We start from the raw sequence: 22,536 nt of genomic DNA, 5'->3' as shown, positions 1-22,536 counted from the left end.
CCGACAGGCTAGCCACTAACCCGTCGTTGGGTCCCGACAGGCTAGCCACTAACCCGTCGGTCCCGACAGGCTAGCCACTAACCCGTCGGTCCCGACAGGCTAGCCACTAACCCGTCGTTGGGTCCCGACAGGCTAGCCACTAACCCGTCGTTGGGTCCCGACAGGCTAGCCACTAACCCGTCGTTGGGTCCCGACAGGCTAGCCACTAACCCGTCGGTCCCGACAGGCTAGCCACTAACCCGTCGGTCCCGACAGGCTAGCCACTAACCCGTCGGTCCCGACAGGCTAGCCACTAACCCGTCGGTCCCGACAGGCTAGCCACTAACCCGTCCTTAGCCCTGGGCGACCAGGACAAGCCCACCATCAATTGAGCCCTGATTACATCAGCTATTTTAAAAATAGAATCTAGAAAGCAAGCCCAAATAAGTAAGCCCAAACAAAAGCAACACACAACTATGCATATTTACAAGCGACTTTACCGAAAACCAAGCCCAAACCAGGCAACGCTGGCAGGCTGCTACTTTAGCCCCCTGGTGTGGTGTGGAGGTGTCAAGAATGCAATGTGCTGTCGGCCCACTTTTCAATGCCAACTAATGTCAACAGACTACAACAGACTAGCAGTCTGACGTTGTTTGAAGTAGGAAGTTTGGGGTAGAGTCACCTTTAGTCTTCAGTCCACATATTGTTATAGGCAAAGCACGGAAGCCACACATTGTTAGTCTTTGCTGTCCTGTGTTATAATCCAGCCTGGATTCCCCATGGTTTCCCATGACTTTAGGTAGTAGGTCTCTGAAGAATGGCTTTATGAATGTGTCAAGACGTCTAATGTGGGGATCGAGCACTAGTGTGGTGTGGCACAACTTTGCATTCATTCAAATTGTAATCATAACTGCAGAGGGCCAAACACAATCACAAAGGGAATGAGTTTTAGGGCTTAAATTACACAAAAAAAACCCTAGTCTAAACGTCAATTTGTCAAGAAACGAACAGGACAGAAATGTTTGCAAACAGCTTGCAAATCATGATCGCACCAATGTTCTCTGGCAGGGAGCACCCTAGGCATGATAAAGAACTCTAAGTGAAAGTGTCCTCTGCTACAGAAAGGAAGCGGCAGAATCAAAAGGTCATAGTTGGTCCATTACATCAGCTATCACAGCAATCTGGCAGATGCTCCTTATCTGCATTTCTGTCGTGAGGCAGTGCAGGTTATATTCTTTCCGCAGCGGTGCAGGTTATACTTTTTCCATAGATGTTGCGAAATCATAAAGTAGAGTTTTAATAAAAGGAAAGAAAAAGAAAAGGGTGAAAAAAAACCCATCTACAATAAGTAGCGCTGATGAGAAATACAGATTTGTTTGAAAAGATTATTTTGGGCAGCTTTTGCTTCATTTAGAAAGGACGGTGTAGTAGAGAGAAAGGAAACAGAGATGAGGGAGGGGGGAAAGAGATGCGACACGTGTCTCGAGTCAGAATCAAACCAGGCTCACTGCGATTATGTGATCGACGAGAAAGAACAGATTCACAAGTTCTGAATCCCAATAATGATGTTTCTTCCTTCTGTGCGGTCGACTTGGGTACCTCAGGAAAACAGCATAGCTCTGATTATATGGTGCATGTGTCCGGCATGGCAGGAGGGGATGAAATGGGAAGTAAAGTAATAACTCTAGGCTGGCCGGGTATCAAAGACGGGTTGCGTCATGTGAGTGATATAATAATAGTTAGGTGTGAATGTGTCCAGGCCACACACTGGGCCTGGGGGGGGGGGCTCTGAATGGACAGGTCGGACACACCAACAGTGAAGTAGCCTCACTAACTCATCTGTCTCATCTGTCTTTTCTCTCAGCTGACTTTTGCCACTCGTTATACAGTGGTTGGTCGGTGCCGGTTTTTCCTCAGTCACTCCCTTTTCCATCTCTCTTGCTCTCCCTCTCTCTCTCTCTCTTTCTCTGCCTCTTTGTTCCTCTCTGTCTCTCATTCTCCCACACAATCTCTCCTCGACTCCTTCTCTTTGCACTGTTGGTATCTCCAACTCAAGCCTATCCTCTCCCCATCCCAACTGCTATCTCCTTTCAGGACACTTCCCTTTCATCTGTGCCCCGATCTTCTAATTTTTTCCTCATTCAATCTATCTGTCCCTCCCCTCTACAACCCCCCCCCCCCGGCCCTGTTCTGTCGCCACGGTGCCTCCCCCTCGAGCGCCTCCTCTGTCCCACTGACGCCGCGCGCTGCTCCCATCCCCCAGAAAAACCACTTCAAACAGCCAGCACCATCAAAGCTGAGAGTTGGCCAGCCAACCAACCAACCAGCCAGCCAGTCAGTCAGTCAGTCAGGCAGCCAGCCAGCCAGCCAGCCAGCCAGGCAGCCAGCCAGCCAAGCCAGTCAGCCAGTCAGTCAGGCAGCCAGCAAGTCAGGCAGCCAACCTTCTGCTTTGACTTAAAGTTACTCCCGTCCGTCGCAGGGCTGCTTTCCTCTTCTGATACACATCAAAGATCCTCTTAAACTCAGAGTTTGCTTTTTAAACCTCTTTTTCTTCATGATGATTCTTTTATTTTTTATTATTCCATTGGTTGAGTCCCCCCCCCCCCCCCCACCCTCTCTCTCCCATCATTTTTTTGTACTTACAGGGTTAGTGTCAGTAATGACATGCACACACACTCTTGGTGTGGTACTGCTGCCTTTGCAGTTTTCTTCTGTGACTTTAATTGGTTTATTTTCGAAAAGGGTTGGCTCATGCTTCACACGCACGCCACACACATGCTAATGTACGCCCCTATTACAGTGGGAGACGTCGGTTAATCCCATGGGGGAAATTCAGCTGATAGTGATATCAACTGCAGAGCATGGGTTTATTCGTCAACATGCCGTCAACTCAGTCCCTTTGCGCATCCAATGTGTGCGTTCGTTCAACTGTATCTGAATCTGTGTACGTGCATGCTCGCACATGGTTATGCAGAAAGTTGCTGATTGACGAGCTCACAACGCGGCGCATGCTTGCTACTTTGAGCGAAAGCTTCACCACAAAAACAGAAAAGACACTAGTATAGCATAGAGCCCTGTGGGACTCCACTCGACCATATGGGGTTTAAGTGGTTAAGTACATTATGAGCAAGAGAAAAGATGAGAGAAAAGGAGCAGACAGACAGGGAGAGACAGCGGAGAGGAAAGGAACGCCATAAGCCATTTAAAAGGCATCTTTTTAATGTCTCAACGTTCCAGAGGTCACATGTGGTCATTTGAAATGTTCGCTTGAATCTTTTCACCCTGGTGGAGCGAAACATGCATGTAATGCCAACATGCACCAGGGGATGGCGCCCCATCTGTATGTAAATCTGAGTACTACTGTAGGTATGACTGTCATAGCAGATCTGCTGAAAATCTTCAAAATCAAATCATTGGAATTTGAATTGGATGAACTCACTTACATGAATTATATTAAATCCTAGTAAATAATAATAATACATTATAATTATTAATATTATTATTGTAACCCTTTTACTATGTTGTGTAACAGTGACAGTTTCCTTGCCATTAGCACTTCTAAGTCAACTTGAAAGTGTTCTAAGAACTTCCCTGTCCTGGCTGTAAGCACTTAGATTATAGGAGTCTGTGGGCAGTTACACAGAGCATTGTCTCTTTAATTCACAGCACATTGAAGACACCTCTTAAGGATGCAATAAAGACATTTGAGGGGACGAACTCGGTTGGATACCGGGCATATTTGTTTTACCCTCAAAACAAATCATCCGTGGAGAGTAACTGAAAGTTGCAACTCAAGTAAAACTAACCCCATCCCACAATATACAGCCTCTAGGCTCAAAACGACGTTTTATTTCGAGCACCCCTATAAAAAAGAAAAAGAAAACGTCAGAACTTTTGTGTTCCTTGAGAGAATGCTTTAATATTCAAAAAAGGAGCCACTATTGTGTGGCTTTATTGCACCGACGTACCAAATAAAGAGCCACATCACACGGCCGGGACCGCGGGACGTTCTCCAAGCATTTTCATGCATAAAGTAAAAAGAGGGAAAACAAATTTGAAGGGGGGAAACGGGGGTATTTATAGCGTGGTGTGAGAGACTTTGCAATGACAGGAGCCCTAATGAAGTGGTGTTTGGGTTTTTGATTCACAGTGCGGTGAATGCGTGGGTCCCTCCGTGACCATTTACTGCATTCCTCCGTAGCCCCAATCCCTCGCTCGCTACACGGAAACCCGACTTGGGGCACCCGGGGAGGCGAAGGGGTGAACTCAAAATAACATGTTCCTCTCTCACTAAAGCCAACCTTTCTCACCAGCAACACTCCTATGTGTGGTGCAACGCGCGTGCGCACGGCCACCGGCCGCACGCACGTGCACGCACACACACACACACGCACACACACGCACATGGGCGCGCACACACGCGCACATGGGTGGGGTGTTTACATGGAGACACACACATGTGCTCAGGAACATGGACATAAATGACAGAGAAACAGAACAAAATTCAAGAACATGTTGTGGGTGGCAACATGACCAGTCTTAAGGTAAGACTGGTCATCATTAGACTGTTTCACAAGAAACATACTGTACATGTGTGCGCGCGCGCGCGCGCGCGCGCGCGCGCGCGCGCGCGCACGCACGCACGCACGCACGCACGCACGCACGCACGCACGCACGCACGCACGCACGCACGCACGCACGCACGCACGCACGCACGCACGCACGCACGCACGCACGCACGCACGCACGCACGCACGCACGCACGCACGCACGCACGCACACACACACACACACACACACACACACACACACACACACACACACACACACACACACACACACACACACACACACACACACACACACACACACACACACACACACACACACACACACACACACACACACACACACAACCTGTTAAGTCAGCTGTACATTTAATATGAGACTGGAAGGTTTACATGTAGATAATAACGAAGGTCTTTGTATAATAGAGGAATGGTATTAGTGGTCCATCTGTTATAAGTGGTTATAGGCTAGCTATGCTTGACCTAAACCAGTAAGACGCATATTATGGAATGTCAGAACAGGTCAGCTCCATATATGGAGATCTAAGGGTTTGAGGTTTGAGGTCAGATGTAGAGTTGCTGGGCCGTCTCCATATATGCAGATATGGAGATCTAAGGGTCTCCATGATGTCATGTGACGTCACGAGGCGTGACCATATATGAAGACGTGATGTCACGAGGTGTGACCATATATGGAGGCGTGGGTGACTAATGGACGGACGGACGGACGGACGGACGGACGGACGAGAGATGCAGGTTTGCAACAACATTCAAGAACATGTTGTGGGTGGCAACATTAGACCCACTGTCAAACAACTTGTTGACAGATCCTAGCACCTTTGGACTGCAATAAAGAGAAGCGGAAATTGAATCCATTCAAACAAGTCTTAAGCTGTCCATGCAGTAAACAGTCAAATGTTTGTGGCGGCTAATGCAGTGTTCATTATGTTAACCCATTTTGGGGCGGGAGCTATTGAAAAATAGCAGATCTACAAGCTCATAGCGCGCCACATCTGGGGGGGGGGGGTCCCTGTAACAACATATTTTCACATGGGGGTCGGCGACCAATTCCATATCGTTTTTGGGGTCCTTGACATGAAAGACGTTGAGAACCACCGACATAGAAACATAGGTTTTTCTGAAAACTGTCATGATTTAGAAGACTTTTTCTTTTTAGAATCTGGTCTCATTCCTAAATGGGTTAATATTAAAGCCTACTTGTAACTTGCAGGCTACATACATTAAACAATCAGTTATTGGGACAGTGAGTATGCCTTGCTATGTTAACCCATTTGGGCGGGAACCCCTTTTGGTGTTAGCATTATGTTATGCTTTAGCTATTGAAAAATAGCAGATCTACAAGCTCATAGCGCGCCACCGAGTGGCGCGCTACGAGCTTGTAGGTCTGCTATTTTTGAAAAACGAAAATGGGTTAATGCATACACAACCATAATGTACACTACACACATTAGACAAGTAAAAAAGACCTGTCCTCGTTCAAGTCTTGCCTTTCTGACCAAGCGCCCTTGTGGGTGTCATAAACACAAGCTCTAAAACCTAGTTGAGTACCATCAACTATATGCTCACTGTGCTCTCCACACACTCCATAACTCTCTTCTCTCCTTGTTTTTAGTTCAACCGCTTAAATCCTATACACTTCCTTTCCCCCATCTGTTATTTTCATAAAATGTTTGCCTATTTTGAACGAAGTTCGCCTATTATGACGTGCCTAGAATAGGGATGCAAGGGCTCCGGCGGTTTTATGTTGAAAAATGTCCGTACATTAAAAATAGCTGATCTGATAATTCCGCTAATTGTTTTATAGTTTAAGATGAATGCGTCAGTAATTTCTTTGTATGTTTCAGTTAGCGGTATTTGTCATATCTGCCATGTGCATTTCTGATTACGAGGCACGCTGACATTGTTTTAATTAATATATTCCAACGATCAGTATCAAAAACACAATTAAATCGTTAATTGCAATTATTAGTGTGACAATGAATCGTCAACTTAACCCATTTTGGCCTGACATCGAAATTTAAAAAATGACAGTTTTCTGAAATACCTCATGTTTCGGTATCTGTGGTGCTCAATATTTCATGTCAAGGACCCCAAAAATGATATGTAATTGGCCACCGACCCCCATCTGAAAATATGTTATTCCAGGAACCCCTCACGGCCACGCTACACCAGGCATTTTGCGCACAAAACGCACGCGTTTACCCCCGCACGTGCGTTTAATTTAGGTCCAGTCCTATTTTAAAAAACGCACGTGCGGGCCGCGCGTTTAGGGTAAACGCGCGAGAAAAGCCTGGTGTAGCTTGACCGTCAGAAGCAAAGATTTGAGTTAAAAACGTTCGCTTTGTGCCACATGAATTTAAAAAAATAGCAGACCTACAAGCGCATAGCGCGCCACCGAGTGGCGCGCTATGAGCTTGTAGATCTGCTATTTTTCAATAGCTAAAGCATAACATAATGCTAACACCAAAAGGGGTTCCCGCCCAAAATGGGTTAAACGTGTAGTCGTGACAGCCCTACTATACATTCCTCCTCCAGACAAAATGGTTCTGCCCAGGACTTGAAGGGCTTGAAGACACCATACCACAAGGTGGTTCACTCACGGCAATAATGGGAAACCTAATGGAGACTAATAAGTACAGTACAGTACAGTACAGTACAGTACAGTACAGTACAGTACAGTACAGTACAGTACAGTACAGTACAGTACAGTACAGTAGACAGACACAGGCATTCTCAGGGTACAACTACTATACCGCACAGGCAATGACAGTACCAGACTCTCGTTATGGATATGTGATCATTTGTAATTTGTAATGACATCAATTAGTCTGCTGCTAACATTAATACAGGACTATATTAGCTTATGATAGTGACAATCTTACTATGCATGCTTCCACGTAATGCTTTCCTCCCTGCAAGTGTGTGTGTGTGTGGTGCGTGCATGCGTGTGTGGTGCGTGTGTGGTGTGTGCGTGCGTGCGTGCGTGCATGCGTGTGTGGTGCGTGTGTGGTGTGTGCGTGCGCATGTGGCCACAGATAATGAGTTAGGTCGTGGCTTATTGTCCGACTCCTTAAACATTAATGTCACAAAAAATTGAATTTAATGACGCACGCGTTCACGCACACCCCCCCCCCACTGTTGGCAGACTGAAAGTGCTTTTTGAGTGCACCAACTGTGGTTTTAAATTAGTGTATTCAACAGGTGTGGTTATTGTATTGTAAAGAATTTGCCTTAGTGATTTGGTGTGAGTGACCAGAATTCTGCCTTCTATGAATAGAGATATTACTAGTTCCATCATAAGAGAAATAATATTATGCATGACATAGTCTTTATAATACACAATAAATGCAGCATACATTGCAACAATATAAAAAAAAAATTGTAAGATATATGGGAGAGGTGTGAATGGGTGGAGGAGTGCAAATATTGGAAGTAAGAGATTAGTTCCAGATGAGATGAGATGGGGACAGATAAAGACAAAGATAATGACACTATGACAGCCATGTCTTTTTCCTCATTATTCCGTCAAAATGGATCAGCGTGCACTACAGAGCGTGTGTCGTAAGAAATAGTTTCGATTTGATTTAATTTGTTAATCTGTTGGCTATTTTTGTCGTTCAGTGTCTGTTTTATTTAGCGTGTTTTGAAGTCATACCCGGAAGGGCTCCACTAGCATGTGTTCTGCATCTTTGCTGCTGCTATGTTACATTATTAGTAGCAGTAGATATCACCACTGATATCAATTATACATAGCACGTTACACTATCACTTTGTTTATATTTATATATACACTGTAGTCAACGACTTCATAAAATACCCAGACAGGGTGGTGTCTTTTAGTGAACAGGACATGTAAAGACCGCTGCACTAGTCTCTGTCTATAACCAAGATATTCTGGTAATGGCACCCGCCCCACGCACGCACGCACGCACGCACGCACGCACGCACGCACGCACGCACGCACGCACGCACGCACGCACGCACGCACGCACGCACGCACACTCTCTCAAGCAGTAGAGCTAAAGCAGTCTTGCTGTCCGCCGTTGTGGTTTGTTGTCGTCGCTCTACCCCTGTTGTCATCTCTGTGTATGCGCTGTGCTATGATTTTTTGCTAGCTAATGCTACGGCCTCAGGTCTCTGTGTGTACGTGCGTGTGTGTGTGCGCGTGTGTGTGTGTGTGTGTGTGTGTGTGTGTGTGTGTGTGTGTGTGTGTGTGTGTGTGTGTGTGTGTGTGTGTGTGTGTGTGTGTGTGTTGCTGCCAATGCAGCAAACTCAGGGTATTTCCCCCTTGTATCCTTTTCTGATATTAACGTCAGTGGGAGGATCTGTATCAGGGGCAGTTTGACACTATCTCTATGTCTCTCTCCCACGCAATCTCTCTTTCTCCGACACCAAATTGACTTGAAACTACAAGTGAAACTACTAAGTGTGCAAATGCAAGCGAATGGACAGGTAACTCCTGAGCGTGTGCACATGGACCTGTAAGTGTCCATTTACCTGTCCAAATGGACAGGTAACTCCTGAGCGTGTGCACATGGACCTGTAAGGGTCCATTTACCTGTCCAAATGGACTAATTAAAAACAAAATGTTGGAAACAAAAAGTAAAGGGACCCATACAAATGTGACCGTGACCCACAAATGGGTCCCGACCCACTGTTTGGGAACCAGTGCATTAGGCTATGTCACAATCACTCCTGTCTCTTTCACTCATTCCTCCCACGTTACACACACATTCTCTCGTTCACTCACGCTTTCACTCGTCCAAGCCTTTTATCGAACATGCTTTCATACCGTTCATTGATTGCTGGTATACAAAACTATACACCTCAATGATGTGACATTTGCACTTCAGATCGGGGTGTGGCACTTCAGATCGGGGTGTGGCACGTGGCAGTTTCTCTAAAAGTAGCAATGTGAGGCTCGCCTGGCGGTCTGACTTAACCCATTCAGGCCTGACGTCAAAAAAAAAAAAAAAAAAGTTTTCTAAATCATGACAATTTTCGGAAAGATTTGAGGCACATTTTAACGATTTTTCAAAAATAGCAGACCTACAAGTTCATAGCGCGCCACTCGGTGGCGCGCTATGAGCTTGTAGATCTGCTATTTTTCAATAGCTAAATTATAACAATGTTTAAAACACCAAAAGGGGTTCCCGCCCAAAATGGGTTAATGGTTAATGTGGTTAAACGCTAACGTGACATGGATGCGTTCCAGGTCTCAATGGGTTAAAACATAAAAAGCTCACAGCCAGCTAGCGAGGAAAGGAAATGACTCTCGTCAATTCCTGCTCACTTTTGTCTTGAACTTGTATGTACTGTAACTTAGACATTCACATTGATGCGTTTGTGGTTATTGTTGAGATCATTAGACAAGAATGTTTACACTTCCTCTTCTCAGCCCACAGAAATGCAATGAAACTGCAGCAAAACACCACATTAACACAATTCCTATCAGCTAACGTGCAATTTAGTGCAATTATCAAGTCCTCGATTTGCTCTGTCAACACTGGTGATGAATCCAATCTATATGAAATGGATTTGGATATAAACAAAATTAAATAATTAAGTGTTTTATGCTGAGGCGGGATCTCCGCCATTTCGAATATTTAACACCAACTTTTCTGTCATGAAGATACATTCATGATTACGGTACATCTTCCTTCACTCCTTGATGTCGGATCATTTAAACTTGAATGGCTTTCACTCTGTCTGATGTTTTATGTATTGTACTGTATATGCTTAGTAACGTCTGTTATTCCGATTTTAGCTTCTCACAGCACATTATGTTTATGTGTTTTCTCAGAATTCTTTTGATGTTTTACTGTTTTATGTGTTTGCCATCCTCATACTAGTTTATCCTCATTTAGTATTCCTTTTGTAGAGGTGCTTCAAAAGAGATGTACAGACTGACTGTACTTCAACACTCAATATTAATGCTATATTTAAACAATGAGCGATGAAGCTCCTGACAATTCACGAGTGATATATTGAATTTTTGAATAAACATTACATAACATAAATAAACAATAGCTTTTTGTTTTGCAAAGAGAAAAGCAATTACATTGCCAAGAGCAACAACACCTAAAACACTACATATTTCAATATGTATATTGTATGTTATATATACGTATATGTATATTTATATATTCAATTTGCATGTGGTGCATCAACACAGCAAGAAACAGTGTGACATAAGTGTTTCCAAATGAGTGTTTTTCTCTCAGTGTCGTTAGGCCCAGCCATAGCAAACTAAACCAGGCCAAAAAAAAACATCTTGTATCTGTTGTGTGTGTGTGTGTGTGTGTGTGTGTGTGTGTGTGTGTGTGTGTGTGTGTGTGTGTGTGTGACTGTGTGTGTGTGTGTGTGTGTGTGTGTGTGTTGCTGAGTAGACGAAGGCGATCAGGTGGTGGGAGGTGTTTGTTCTTAGTTGTGGTCGCCTGTTGTGACTCATTGTGTGAATGTCACATAGCAGCTTTGAATAAAGAGAACTCCCACATGAAGTGTGTTCTTAAATGGCACGTTTGATTCCTATGATATATTCAAGGGCAGCTAATACTGTAGCTATGATGATCATTCTACAGATGAAAATGGATCTATTTCCTCGCTGAGCCGTAGGAGTGTAGGTAATGTAAAAATGACGACGTTGCTGTGCTCGTTTTGCAGTGTATGTGGTCCCCTTGTTGCAATCTATGTTACAAGAGTTCCTTTTGACACCTGTGGAGCCGGCACAGCCACGACAAGCATTTGTCCATTTTGTCAACTGTCCGACAGTTCATGTATTGTAAACAGCGGTAAAACGATGCATTTCCAGTGATTGAGGAGAATGTTTTTCATAAGACTCACTGTAATTTACTTGGCAGGATTGTCAATTTCATTTCTGGCAGCTCCAAACAGAGCAAAGCAGTTAAGAGAGAGCTCTACTTGCATGTACATAAAATATGTAATGTCTGTATTAATGAGTGGAAGGTAGGGGTGGGCGATATCATGATAAATATCGTCGAGATGATACAATGTCTCCACGATATGCCTTTTCAGAGATATCGTACATATCGTGATACAGTGAATGCACATTCGATGATTTGCAGTTCTATACCTTAATTTAAATTTCTGTAGAACGATGGTTTAATTTGCTTGCCAAAAATAATAAGTATTTGTCTAAATGGTCTCATACTTTCTTTTAGTTTCTGTTTCCTTGCAGGTGGGTGTACTGTGTAACTTAAAAAAATAACCATAAAAAAACGCATTGAATAAATATCCTGATACTATCGTGTATCGTGAAAATATATTGTGATATTATATATTTTTCCATATCGCCCACCCCTAGTGGAAGGGCCTCTGTAGACGGCAGGTGGCTGCAAAGTGTCACAGTTCTATGTTTTTCAATCTTTAACAGACTGAGGCCAGATTCAGGAATTTGTATATGAAAATGAACCGCGCCCTGTTCTTTTTCATGTTGGGATTGTATTGTGAAAGTTAATTTAGTTATTGCTACCGTGTAGAAATGTTGCTTTCACTAGAAGCAGGCATCCTTATTCCTTACATATCTTTCCATAATTAAGGAGTTAATGTCAGATTAAACAAAATTGTTAAAAAGGATTTAATTTCTCCTAGGTGGTCAGTACAATTACTTGATAATAATAATATTAGGTACAGTATTCAATAAGATTTTTACATGTTTTGTAAAAGAAATCCTAAAGAAACAACCATAATAATTAATAATATATTTATATGATTTGCAACTTATATTTCTGAGTTTAAAGTCATATATATGGTACTGAAAATTATATAGGTTTGTCTACCTTATGACAAATGTTCTGTAATTACTTATCTCAGGCAGCTTTAATTTAAATCTATAACTAGACTCAGAACATTCTCTAATATTCATATTTGCGTGCAGTCTGGACGCCGCACATTAAATAATATCCTCATAAACCACGGCATGGTGCAGTGCTCAGTGACAATTTCAGAAAACTATTCATTCACCCTTCCTTAATCGAGCAAAGCCGCTATGTTTTACTTGAGCAGCTCTGAGACGAATAGTAGCTAATAATAGTAATGGGAAGTACATTTTCCCAGGTGTCCCATGTAGTAAAGGCACCTATAGGTCGAATAGCAGCAATCTCTATAATCTACCATTTTTGTTAAAAAAAACATATTTATAACATCAACATGAAATGGTAGCAATTATGTAGCAAATGAGGCCTGTAGTCATGTTTGTTGCAATTTGAAAGCCAAAGAAACAAACAAGGTAATTCCTAGGTCATTACCGTGTACTTACCATCTCACCACATAATTACTAAGTAAATAACGGGTCACATGTGTTTAAAGTGTTACTGTAGATGCCCACCATGCTGTAAACAGACCAGGATCTATTTCTCCAAAATCACCCTATAGCAATAAAATGTTCTTTGCACCACTGTGAGCCTTCGTAAAATAAAAACCAAGAAATCATACTGCTGCTTTTCCTTGATTTTAGATGTGCTTGATACTGTATGTGGGGAATACATTTTCAGGTGGTACGTAGGAATTCTGTCCTTTCATATTTCTCTCTCTCTCCCTCCCTCCCTAAATCAGGCTGCGACTAAAGGGCATACAAAAGGACGAGTATATTAAACTATGGATCCATTTATCCATAGTTGGTCCTATATGCAAACGTTTAGGGGACTCACAGACTAGACCGTTATGTTCCGTTTCTCGCGGAGAGATCCACACTCTCTCAGATGACACTTAGCAGTCTGTCACTGTCAGAGATGAAAAGGACACTACTGCAATGAACATTTGCACATGTTATTGTTGTAAGACAACAAAAACAGTCCCCGGAGGACCGACTGATTGACATTGTCAAGCATGATGCAGCGCAGTTCAGTGAGCATTCTCTGGATATGAGTCACATGCTTCCCACGCACACTACATATGCAAATAAATAGCTGTCCTGCACTCTGCTGCGCTGTGCAGTGTACTATTCTCTCTGTTCAGTCAGTGTGCTCTGACATATTACACACTCGTTAAAGAGATGCACACTTCATCATTGGTGAAGTCCTTTGTTAATTGACATACATACATATCTGTGACACAGACAGACATAATACAGTAAATATGGCTGCATATGCACACCCAGGCACCCCGAGCCCCCTGCACGGTTTAAAAGCTCTATTGGTCTTATTCAAAGACCCGCTGAAGAATGCACATGCTCTCCAAATAAATAAATCAAGGGGTCCGATAATGAAAGCCATCCCAGCGGCACACCGCTTTAATGACAGCACAGACGGGCCCAGTGTCACTCACTGCCATGGGAGGGAAAATTAGAGCCAATTTGACACTAATCTGGACCAGATTGTGCTCCTCTCTCAGGCCCGGGCGGTGGTATAGTGTGCCCCGGCGCACACGGAAACCCCCGCGGAGCCCATGGGCCGACCTCAGCATCATAGTTGTCCGTTTTGTGGAAGCAGTTTTGATGACCAATTTCACCCCCCATAAAAACAAGTCGTTCCCCTCCACATGGGCTCGGTATAGCGTTGCATGCGTCTCTCCACGGCCTACTGTAGAGAGAGAGAGAATCTCTCCACGGCCTACTGTAGAGAGAGAGAGAATCTGAATGTTTTGCGCATGTGGCTGTTTTTCACAAGGTTGTAATCAGCTTGGAACGGTAGATACAATTTGCGGATACAAATGGAGACACATGTCGGTTATAAATTCAGAGATTTGCCAATGCGATGTAAGACAGCAAATATGTTTTGTAGCATTCACCAGATCATTTGCTGACAGTGAGAACAATGAATCACTTTTGTACACTGTGTGCAAGGCTTGCACTGATTCACTTGGTATATTGCCCCGCTATCAATGTGTCTCTTTGCCCATCAAGCTACAGTGTCATAGTCATAGCTGAAAAGCTACACTCATTTCTCCGTGTCTTATTATACATTTGCTTGCGGGTGTATGTGTAATATTGGGTGTGAGTGTGATAGCTCAGTGTGAGCAAGATTTAAAAGCGGGGCCTTGTAAATGGAGTGGCACAAGATATGGTATCTGACAGGATGATTCATTATAAAACAGCTGTGTGTCTCCCCTGATGTACCAGCCTGTCTTGAATTGCTAAGAATATCTGCTTTATGAAAGGCATTAACAAAACCAAAGCTTAGTCATTACGGTAATTCTGGGTCACAACTGTTTAAAGTAAATAAAACAAAAAGCTAGGTGGTTCACCTGGTAGAGCACAAACTGGCTGCAAATCTGACCGGAGGCCCTTTGCTGCATGTTTGTTCCCATCTATCTCTTCAGGCGTTTCCTCTCTTTCCACTGATGCCATCAAATAAAGGCTTGTAAATGCCCCCCCCCCACACACACACACACACACCCCACTCCCCCCGCAAATACAATTAATAAAAGGTAATTAAACACGTCCTTTATCTAGGAGCATTTGCCAGTAGCAATGTACTCAGATCAGGACATCGGAATTTAAAGGACATTTGGAAACCTAATCCAAATGTTTTTACAGATTCACAAATGTTTTGTTTGTTTTTGAGGCACAAAATTGTGACACATCAGATGCATGATTACCAGTACCATGTACCAGTACCAGTACCAGTACCATGATTACCAGTACCGATGTTGTCTAAAAAGTCATGATTACCAGTACCGATGTTGTCTAAAAAGTCAAATGACAGATCATACAGTATATCGGCCAAAGCGATACATCGTTCAGGCTAGAGAGGATGGATATTTGGTTGTGATTAGATATTGCCAATCAGCGGGAGGAAGACGAAGAGAGTCCTCACAAGAGCCTGGGAAATAGGAGCCTACAGTTGAAATCCCAGGCATGTGTTTATGATTGTCATTTATTGTCCTTGCCATGGGAAAAAGTGGTGTGCCTTTCCAATTTTGCTCCAGTTTGGGCACATGGGGTACAGCAGCAGACCTTTAACATGCAGTACAGTGATATATCATTTGTTTTTTACTCAAGTCATGCACGAAAGGAAGATTTCTTTTTGTAGTCGTAAATAATTTTTTGTCTTCCAGTTTCTGAGACGTAGTTACACGGTATAATTTTAAAGTCACATTTTCAGCTTCACACAAACAATATTTCCATCCCTGTAAGGTAAAATTCTCCTTAGTAGAAATGCCACTTGAAATTGCGCCAGGACAAATCACCATGGGGATTTTCGAACTTTTAAAGTTTGACATCATGTACGGAGTAACGATTGCTGAAACAATCGTAATTTATTGTGACCTTACTTTTTCCAGTTCTGGATCCCCTTTGTGAAATTGTGTAGGTTGCAAGTTGAACACATCTGCCTTGTATTGATCCTAATCCACAGATCAACCCACACAAAGCCATATGAAATATCTCCTGATAAGAAACACATTGAACTGCTTCACATGAAGAATATTTCATTCCCTTTGCTTACAAGGTAATGGGATACTGCAGCGGCACTGGAATTGAGCACAAACAAATAATTATGGGGGGTTTTCAAAGTCAAACAACATGCAAGGAATATTCTGAAATTTATGAAACTTTTGCAAAATTTCTGGTGGTGCCCACCCCCCAGCCCCACCCCCTCTTGTGTCTTGTCGCTTTGCTTTGGGTTCCTGACATCGGTTGTGTAATTGTGTAGGTTGTTAGCTGGCCTATGTTGATCATAATCTACAGCTCAATCCATGCAAAGCCATATGAAATATTAGCTGATAGGAAACACATGTTTATGACATTCTGAATCCTAGTGGGAAAAAAATGCATTTTACACTACAAAATAATTTGTGTCTCATATGGAATATGGATCAAAGACACATGTGCCAGACATTTGATTTAAAAATGTATTGTTGCGCTGAAAATGCATTTAAACGGGTTAGGGTTTTGTGATTTACAATACTGTGCGTGTGGAGTATTACATTGTTCTTCCTCAGTGAGACACCCAAAAAACGTGCCGAGCGTAAATCTATCCAGCAGACTCCCATTTTAGCATGAATGATATTGCATTTAAAAACAGCAACTCCTATATGTGACCTAATGTCTATTGTCTCCCCTCTGCCTGTGTGTCCCACAGTGGACATCGAGCGGGCCAGTTCGCTGGGCTCCGAGGGAGAGGATGAGGTGGGCCTGTGGAGCCTGGAGCCCCAGGACTGCCAGGAGAGCCTCGGAAAGACCAGCCTGACGCCCAGCGAGGGGACAGAGGAGCCTGGCAGCCCGGCGGCGCGGTCCGGCCGGCCACACAGCCTCAGCCCCGACGGCAAGAACCACTGGGCAGCGGGGGAGCCGGAGGCAGAGGCCGAGGGAGAAGGTGCCGTCGCTGCCCCGCCTCTCACAGACAGGGAAGAAGACCACGGCTCTCTTAGGATGTATGGTGAGTTTCGTCTTTGTGAAGCAGAGTCACATTATGCCATTACAGTGAAGGTGGATTTCTCTTCTGTACCATTAATTGGGATGTTTATCTTTTTTTAATGAGGCTATTCAACAATAAATCCTATTTTAGGTGCCTTTTACTGTGGTTTGGGTGTTTGTGCATCTGTAAACAAGTTTATGGTGTTCTTTCTGATGCAAGACCGTTCCATCGTTGGGGTGCTTTTCAAAGCCTTCAAGATACACCACCTTATCAGCTCCCCATGAAGACGACAGTAATTCCTATAGGCTATTCCTTCTCTTTGGAGAAAAAAAAGCCCTGTGAAAGCATGACAAAAGGAAGTCATCCCACACGATGTAACAATATTTCCATGCATCAAAGAGGTGACGTTACGGTACTGAAATCAGAACGGGGCGACACAAGGCTTTCCCTTTTATTTAGAGGAGATCAAAGGCTCACGCGGCTTGCCTACTAACAATCACTTAGCCCTCTCGCCTCGTGTGATTTGGCCTACCCTGATGAAGGCAAAGCTGAGTTTTTACAACGCCAACCACACCGGCTCTTCCCCATGCCACATGAAAACGGCTCAAAATATGCCAACATCTGCAAACATTTGAAAAATCTTCCTCAAAGTCAATGCGCCGTAAGCAAAGCTGACTGGTTTGAGTCATGATAGAAGGCGCCCGCTCTCCTTCACGTATGTCTGTGGCTTTCTGTCTTTCTGGCTGCATGGTACTACAGTCAATGGCACGGATAAAAAAATAAAACGTATTCCAAAAATCTAGTACTAGGTCCGGCTAATCGGCCCCAAAATAGATTTTCCTCAGTCTGTGTTTAACTCAACAATTTAGCCTTATTATTTTCAGTTGCAGGCAGTGTCATTTTACAGTACTGTCACCCCCTATATAAACGCAGCCACATATGCACACACACACACACACACACACACACACACACACACACACACACACACACACACACACACAGAGTATGATGGTATATACTATTTGACATGTATAATGTACTATATATAACAGAAGCAATGATGCCCTCAAACAGGCATCCTTATTCCTGCGCAACAGCTACTGAAAGGACTACAGATGTATCGGATTAATCCAAACGTTCAGTGCCATATGAATGTAAACGTTCCCAAGATCACAGTGGTTTACGATTCTGTGAATGCAACCGCCTATAGCTACACTTGAAATCTGAGGTGTGCCTTGACTTGATCAACAGCAAAACTGTAGACAATTTATGACCGTTTGAAGTTCCACTTTAGATATATTCCAATATTCCTCTCTATCCTCTTATGCAGGTCAGAACACAGACTCCCAGAATGCCTTGGAGGACCTTGCCCAGTATGACATCCTTGTCCAGCTGAGGAAGGCCTCGAACCCAGCCAGCCTCCTGGACCACCCACACCTGCCCCACAACGGCACCGCTACCATTTACCACCCTGGCAGCAGGCTCGACGAGCTGCCACCTGCCATCTGGTCACCCGGAAGCCATCACCACTCACCTGATGGACATGGTAGGTTCAACCCCTTTCAACCTGGTGTGTCCCCACTATGGGCAGGTCAGAATAGGCGAAGATGTTATGTTAAAACCCGTTTAGGCCCGACATCGAAATAAATAAAAAGTCCTCTGAAAGAATATATATTCAAAGATTTGTGCCACATTTTCACGATTTTTCAAAAATAGCAGACCTACAAGCTCGTAGCGCGCCACCGAGTGGCGCGCTACGAGCTTGTAGATCTGCTATTTTTCAATAGCTAAAGTATAACATAATGCTTAGTTAAAACACCAAAACGGGTTCCCGTCGTCCAGAATGGGTTCAAATAGCATCCACAAGATCATAACACGTTGCATTGCATCGACTGCTTTCACGCGACACATCATATACGACAAAGTTTCAAATAGCGCTCAAGTGGTTAATAATATACAATGAGATTCCTGTTATGCCTATTGAAAACACACACACACACACACACACACACACACACACACACACACACACACACACACACACACACACACACACACACACACACACACACACACACAGTGAAGAGCATCAAAAGGACACGGCAAAACGCACTACTCTCTACATGCACATGAATAAAGAAACGTCTTGATTCATTCGTTTAATGGTCCAAGCACTACACAGCCAATACGCTCAACACCAGACCATACAGTACATAACTAGACACTGCATGGTGTAAAGGACTCTTTCATTTGCTGGTCAACTCATGAAATAGTGAAATATGCCGGCTTAGTATAACAATAGCTATGGTCATGAAGTCTCACACAAGGCTGTTTTATGATGTTGTGTGTAATCATACAAGGCTGTTTTTTATGATGTTGTATTTAGATGTCGTTCACTGGCAGCGTGCTATGTTTGGTCAGTTAACCCATTTTGGGCGGGAACGGTGTTAGCATTATGTTATGCTTTAGCTATTGAAAAATAGCAGATCTACAAGCTCATAGCGCGCCACCGAGTGGCGCGCTATGAGCTTGTAGGTCTGCTATTTTTGAAAAATCTAAGAACGACGGACATAGAAACATAGCTTTTTCAGAAAACTGTCATTTTCAAACAGACATTTTTAGAATCTGATCTCAGGTCAAAATAGGTTAATGGACTGTATGGCCACAGTTGAACATATCTGACATTCTCACCCCAGATGCTCACCCCCTGAGTCCAGATGCACTGAGGATGCAGCAGGCCTGTCCATTCTGCCACAGGACCTACCAGCGAGGAGCCTCGCTCAGGGAGCACATCAAATACTGCCAGGAGAGGGAAGGGAGCCACATGGTCTGTCCGCTTTGTGGATATACTGCCACCTACAGGGCACAAATGGAGAGGCATGTTGCACTGCACAACCAAATACAAGACAAGGTGAGACAAACCTAAAAGAACTAAGTTGAAACTTGCTGCACAAAAAAACTATTTGTCAAAATGTAACAAGGCGCAATGGGGCAAGAATTAAGCACTCAATTTCTCACCCCACATTCCTACCCTGTAATTAAAAAGAAATATCATATTGTTTGATTTCAGAACTCTCTTACATTGGACCATGGCACGGAGGCCAGGAAGTTTAAATGTCTACAGTGTGGGAAAGCCTTCAAGTACAAACACCACCTCAAAGAACATCTACGCATCCACAGTGGTGAGACTGAATATCTTCAAAACAGCTGCAGCTAGCTACCCACACATTTTACTTTTGTTTCTGTTGTAACTCCCTCCCTTCACTTATAACACATGGGATCCGGGTGGTGCAGGGGTAAAGTCACTGCCCACCCTGGAGGCTGGCGGAGAGTGGAGACACATAGGCTGTGTTCACTGCACCAGGTGGGAAGCTAGCTGGGCAGGGCACCTGTTCATCAGGGAGTGTAATTGGGACTGGAAGGGTAGCATGTTTCTCCTGAGGCATTATCAATAAATCAAAACATGGCACACTCAGAAATAAAAGTCCATATTTTGTATTGTTCCATATGCCTCAAGCTGGCATACGTTTCTGCTATCCAGCCTTCCTCAGGCCTCATGCCATCCTGGTGGCAGCTAGTCAGACAACATGTGGTTGTTTACTTAAGTTACTCTACTACACCACCATCCAAGACCAACAGTAGGGATTGGCAGTGAAAGTGACTATACAATTGGCAAATAATAATAATAAAAATCACACCCGTGTGTTCATCATGGTGATGATGTATGATTGATGACGACGACGTCATTATACATCAGCCAATCAAATCATCACATTCCGTGCTACAAACACACCTACACACAAAGCTGTGCAAAGGAGCGGCTGCACTGCTCAAAAAAATAAAGAAGATAAAAGCACATTTTTTATATTGTCCCTTACAGACTACACAGGGGTTCGATGTGTAGACATGATGATCTCTTGTCATGTACATACATACATGACAAGAGAAGAGAAAAGGGTTCACCCCCGTGCTTGAGCTGTTTTAATACCAAAGTGCTACCTCTTGTGAGTTGTGACTGATCCGTCTCTGTGGGACTTCCTTCCTCTAGGTGAGAAACCGTACGAGTGCCCCAACTGCAAGAAACGCTTCTCTCACTCGGGCTCCTACAGCTCTCATCTAAGCAGCAAGAAGTGCCTTAGCGGGGGAGGAAATGGAGGAAGTGTGTCAGGAGGAGGAGGAAGTGGAGGGATCTTTAACGGACACGGCCAGAGCTCCTACCCTCACCACCCCTCCCCAACATCTCCCCCTGCGGGCGGGGGGAGGACCAGCAACGGCAAGGGCTCTCCATTCCCTGCTCAGGCGCAAGATTATGTCAGACCTCTGGGCCAGATAACGGAGGATGCTCACCATCACATCTCGGCACAGGAGAACCATCATAGCCCCATGGTGTTCCCCAGAGCTGCTGACCTGGCCAGGCTCTGGGACCCCATGGCCGGCGTGCTTAAAGGGACCACCCTGTTGCCTTATCTGCCCTCCGGAGCCAAATTTGAGCAAATGCTGCAGGAGATGCTACACAGGGGGGTGAAGACAGAGGAGGGGATAGGTGGAGGAGGAGGAGGGCTTGGGATGGATGAAGGGAGGGCGAATTACAATGGAGGTGGTCATCACGATGGGAAGGTGTCGCCTGTAAAACGAGAGAGGGTGAAGTCTAGCGAAGGCGAGAGAGGGGTGTTTGCGGTGACCTGCCGCTGGTGCGCACAGCTTTTTCCAAACACGGCGGTGCTCCTGCAACATGAGCGCTACCTCTGTAAGATGAACAGAGAGGCTGTGGAGATGCCGGAGGTTCCTCATGGAAAAGACCACCTTTCACCACCGCTCTTCTTTGGTAGAACTCCTCTCCAAGGGACGGAGAGCAGCAAGCTGAGCGGAGTGGCCAATGGCCTCTCCGAAGACAAGTCGCCAGTACAGAAGCCTAACTGGCATTCTGTACCACAGCAGCTTCTGGTCGCAATGCACTCCCCCTCGCAGCACCGCCCTGAAGCCCTGCCCTCGAGACCATACTGGTCCGGCCTGGAAAGCGGCAGTCCTGGCCAGCCAATCAGCCCGTCTACGGAGCTGACATCACCTCAGACCAGGAGGAGAGTTCCATCCTCGGGATTCGGTTCTCCTCTCTGCCTCGACCTCTCCACCTGTCCACCTGATTTCTCCTCGCCTCAGAAGCGGCCCGGCCCACAGAACAGAAGCCCCTGGTCCGCTGGTTCACAGAATGAGCCCTTGGACCTTTCCCTCCCCAAGCCACCTGCAGACCAAGAAGGCGCAAGCAAAACTGTTCATGACAAGCCATCTAGAGGAGAGAAGAGAGAGCTTGAGAAGCAGCAGCTTAGGAAAATGAGTCCAAGCCAACCTCAACACTTAACCCTCCACCAGTTCTATAGCGGGTCTGGGGTTCCTGTGTTTGGAGGCTCTATGTACAACGGTTTCTCTGTATTCAACCCCATGCTCCAGGCCAGTTTAGGGGGACCAGGGCATGAGAGCATCCCCTCTCTTCCCCTCAGCCATCCAACATCCAGCTCTGGTTTCCTCTCTCCTATGACCTACATGATGGAGACTGACACAGAGGCTATGCTGAAGAAGATCCACCAGGAGAGACAAGCTTTAATGGTGAGACACCTTTGCCACTTGATTTTTACTCAAGGTGATGTATTACA

The 22,536-nt window shown here is 44.6% G+C and overlaps 2 protein-coding genes across 2 annotated transcripts in view; one reads left to right on the top strand and one right to left on the bottom strand.

Annotated features, from left to right (window-relative positions):
- The window catches only part of r3hdm2 (R3H domain containing 2), a 314,823-nt gene that overhangs the window by 248,427 nt on the left and 43,860 nt on the right, over nucleotides 1-22,536 (bottom strand). The window lies entirely within an intron of this gene.
- LOC306929310 (zinc finger E-box-binding homeobox 2) overlaps nucleotides 1-22,536 on the top strand; it is a gene marked incomplete at both ends in the record, with an annotated part of 34,960 nt that overhangs the window by 10,974 nt on the left and 1,450 nt on the right. Inside the window, 5 exons of the mRNA XM_079509751.1 lie at nucleotides 16,610-16,906; nucleotides 18,219-18,434; nucleotides 19,606-19,799; nucleotides 19,959-20,070; nucleotides 20,937-22,489. Coding sequence (XP_079365877.1) covers nucleotides 16,610-16,906; nucleotides 18,219-18,434; nucleotides 19,606-19,799; nucleotides 19,959-20,070; nucleotides 20,937-22,489 — 2,372 coding nt within the window. The remainder of the gene's footprint in view (nucleotides 1-16,609; nucleotides 16,907-18,218; nucleotides 18,435-19,605; nucleotides 19,800-19,958; nucleotides 20,071-20,936; nucleotides 22,490-22,536) is intronic.

The sequence above is a fragment of the Electrona antarctica genome, assembly GCF_951216825.1.
Source record: "Electrona antarctica genome assembly, chromosome: 9".
Taxonomy (NCBI): Eukaryota; Metazoa; Chordata; class Actinopteri; order Myctophiformes; family Myctophidae; genus Electrona; species Electrona antarctica.
Note: the sequence above shows the minus strand (reverse complement) of the source record. Positions and strands in the feature narration are given on the sequence as shown.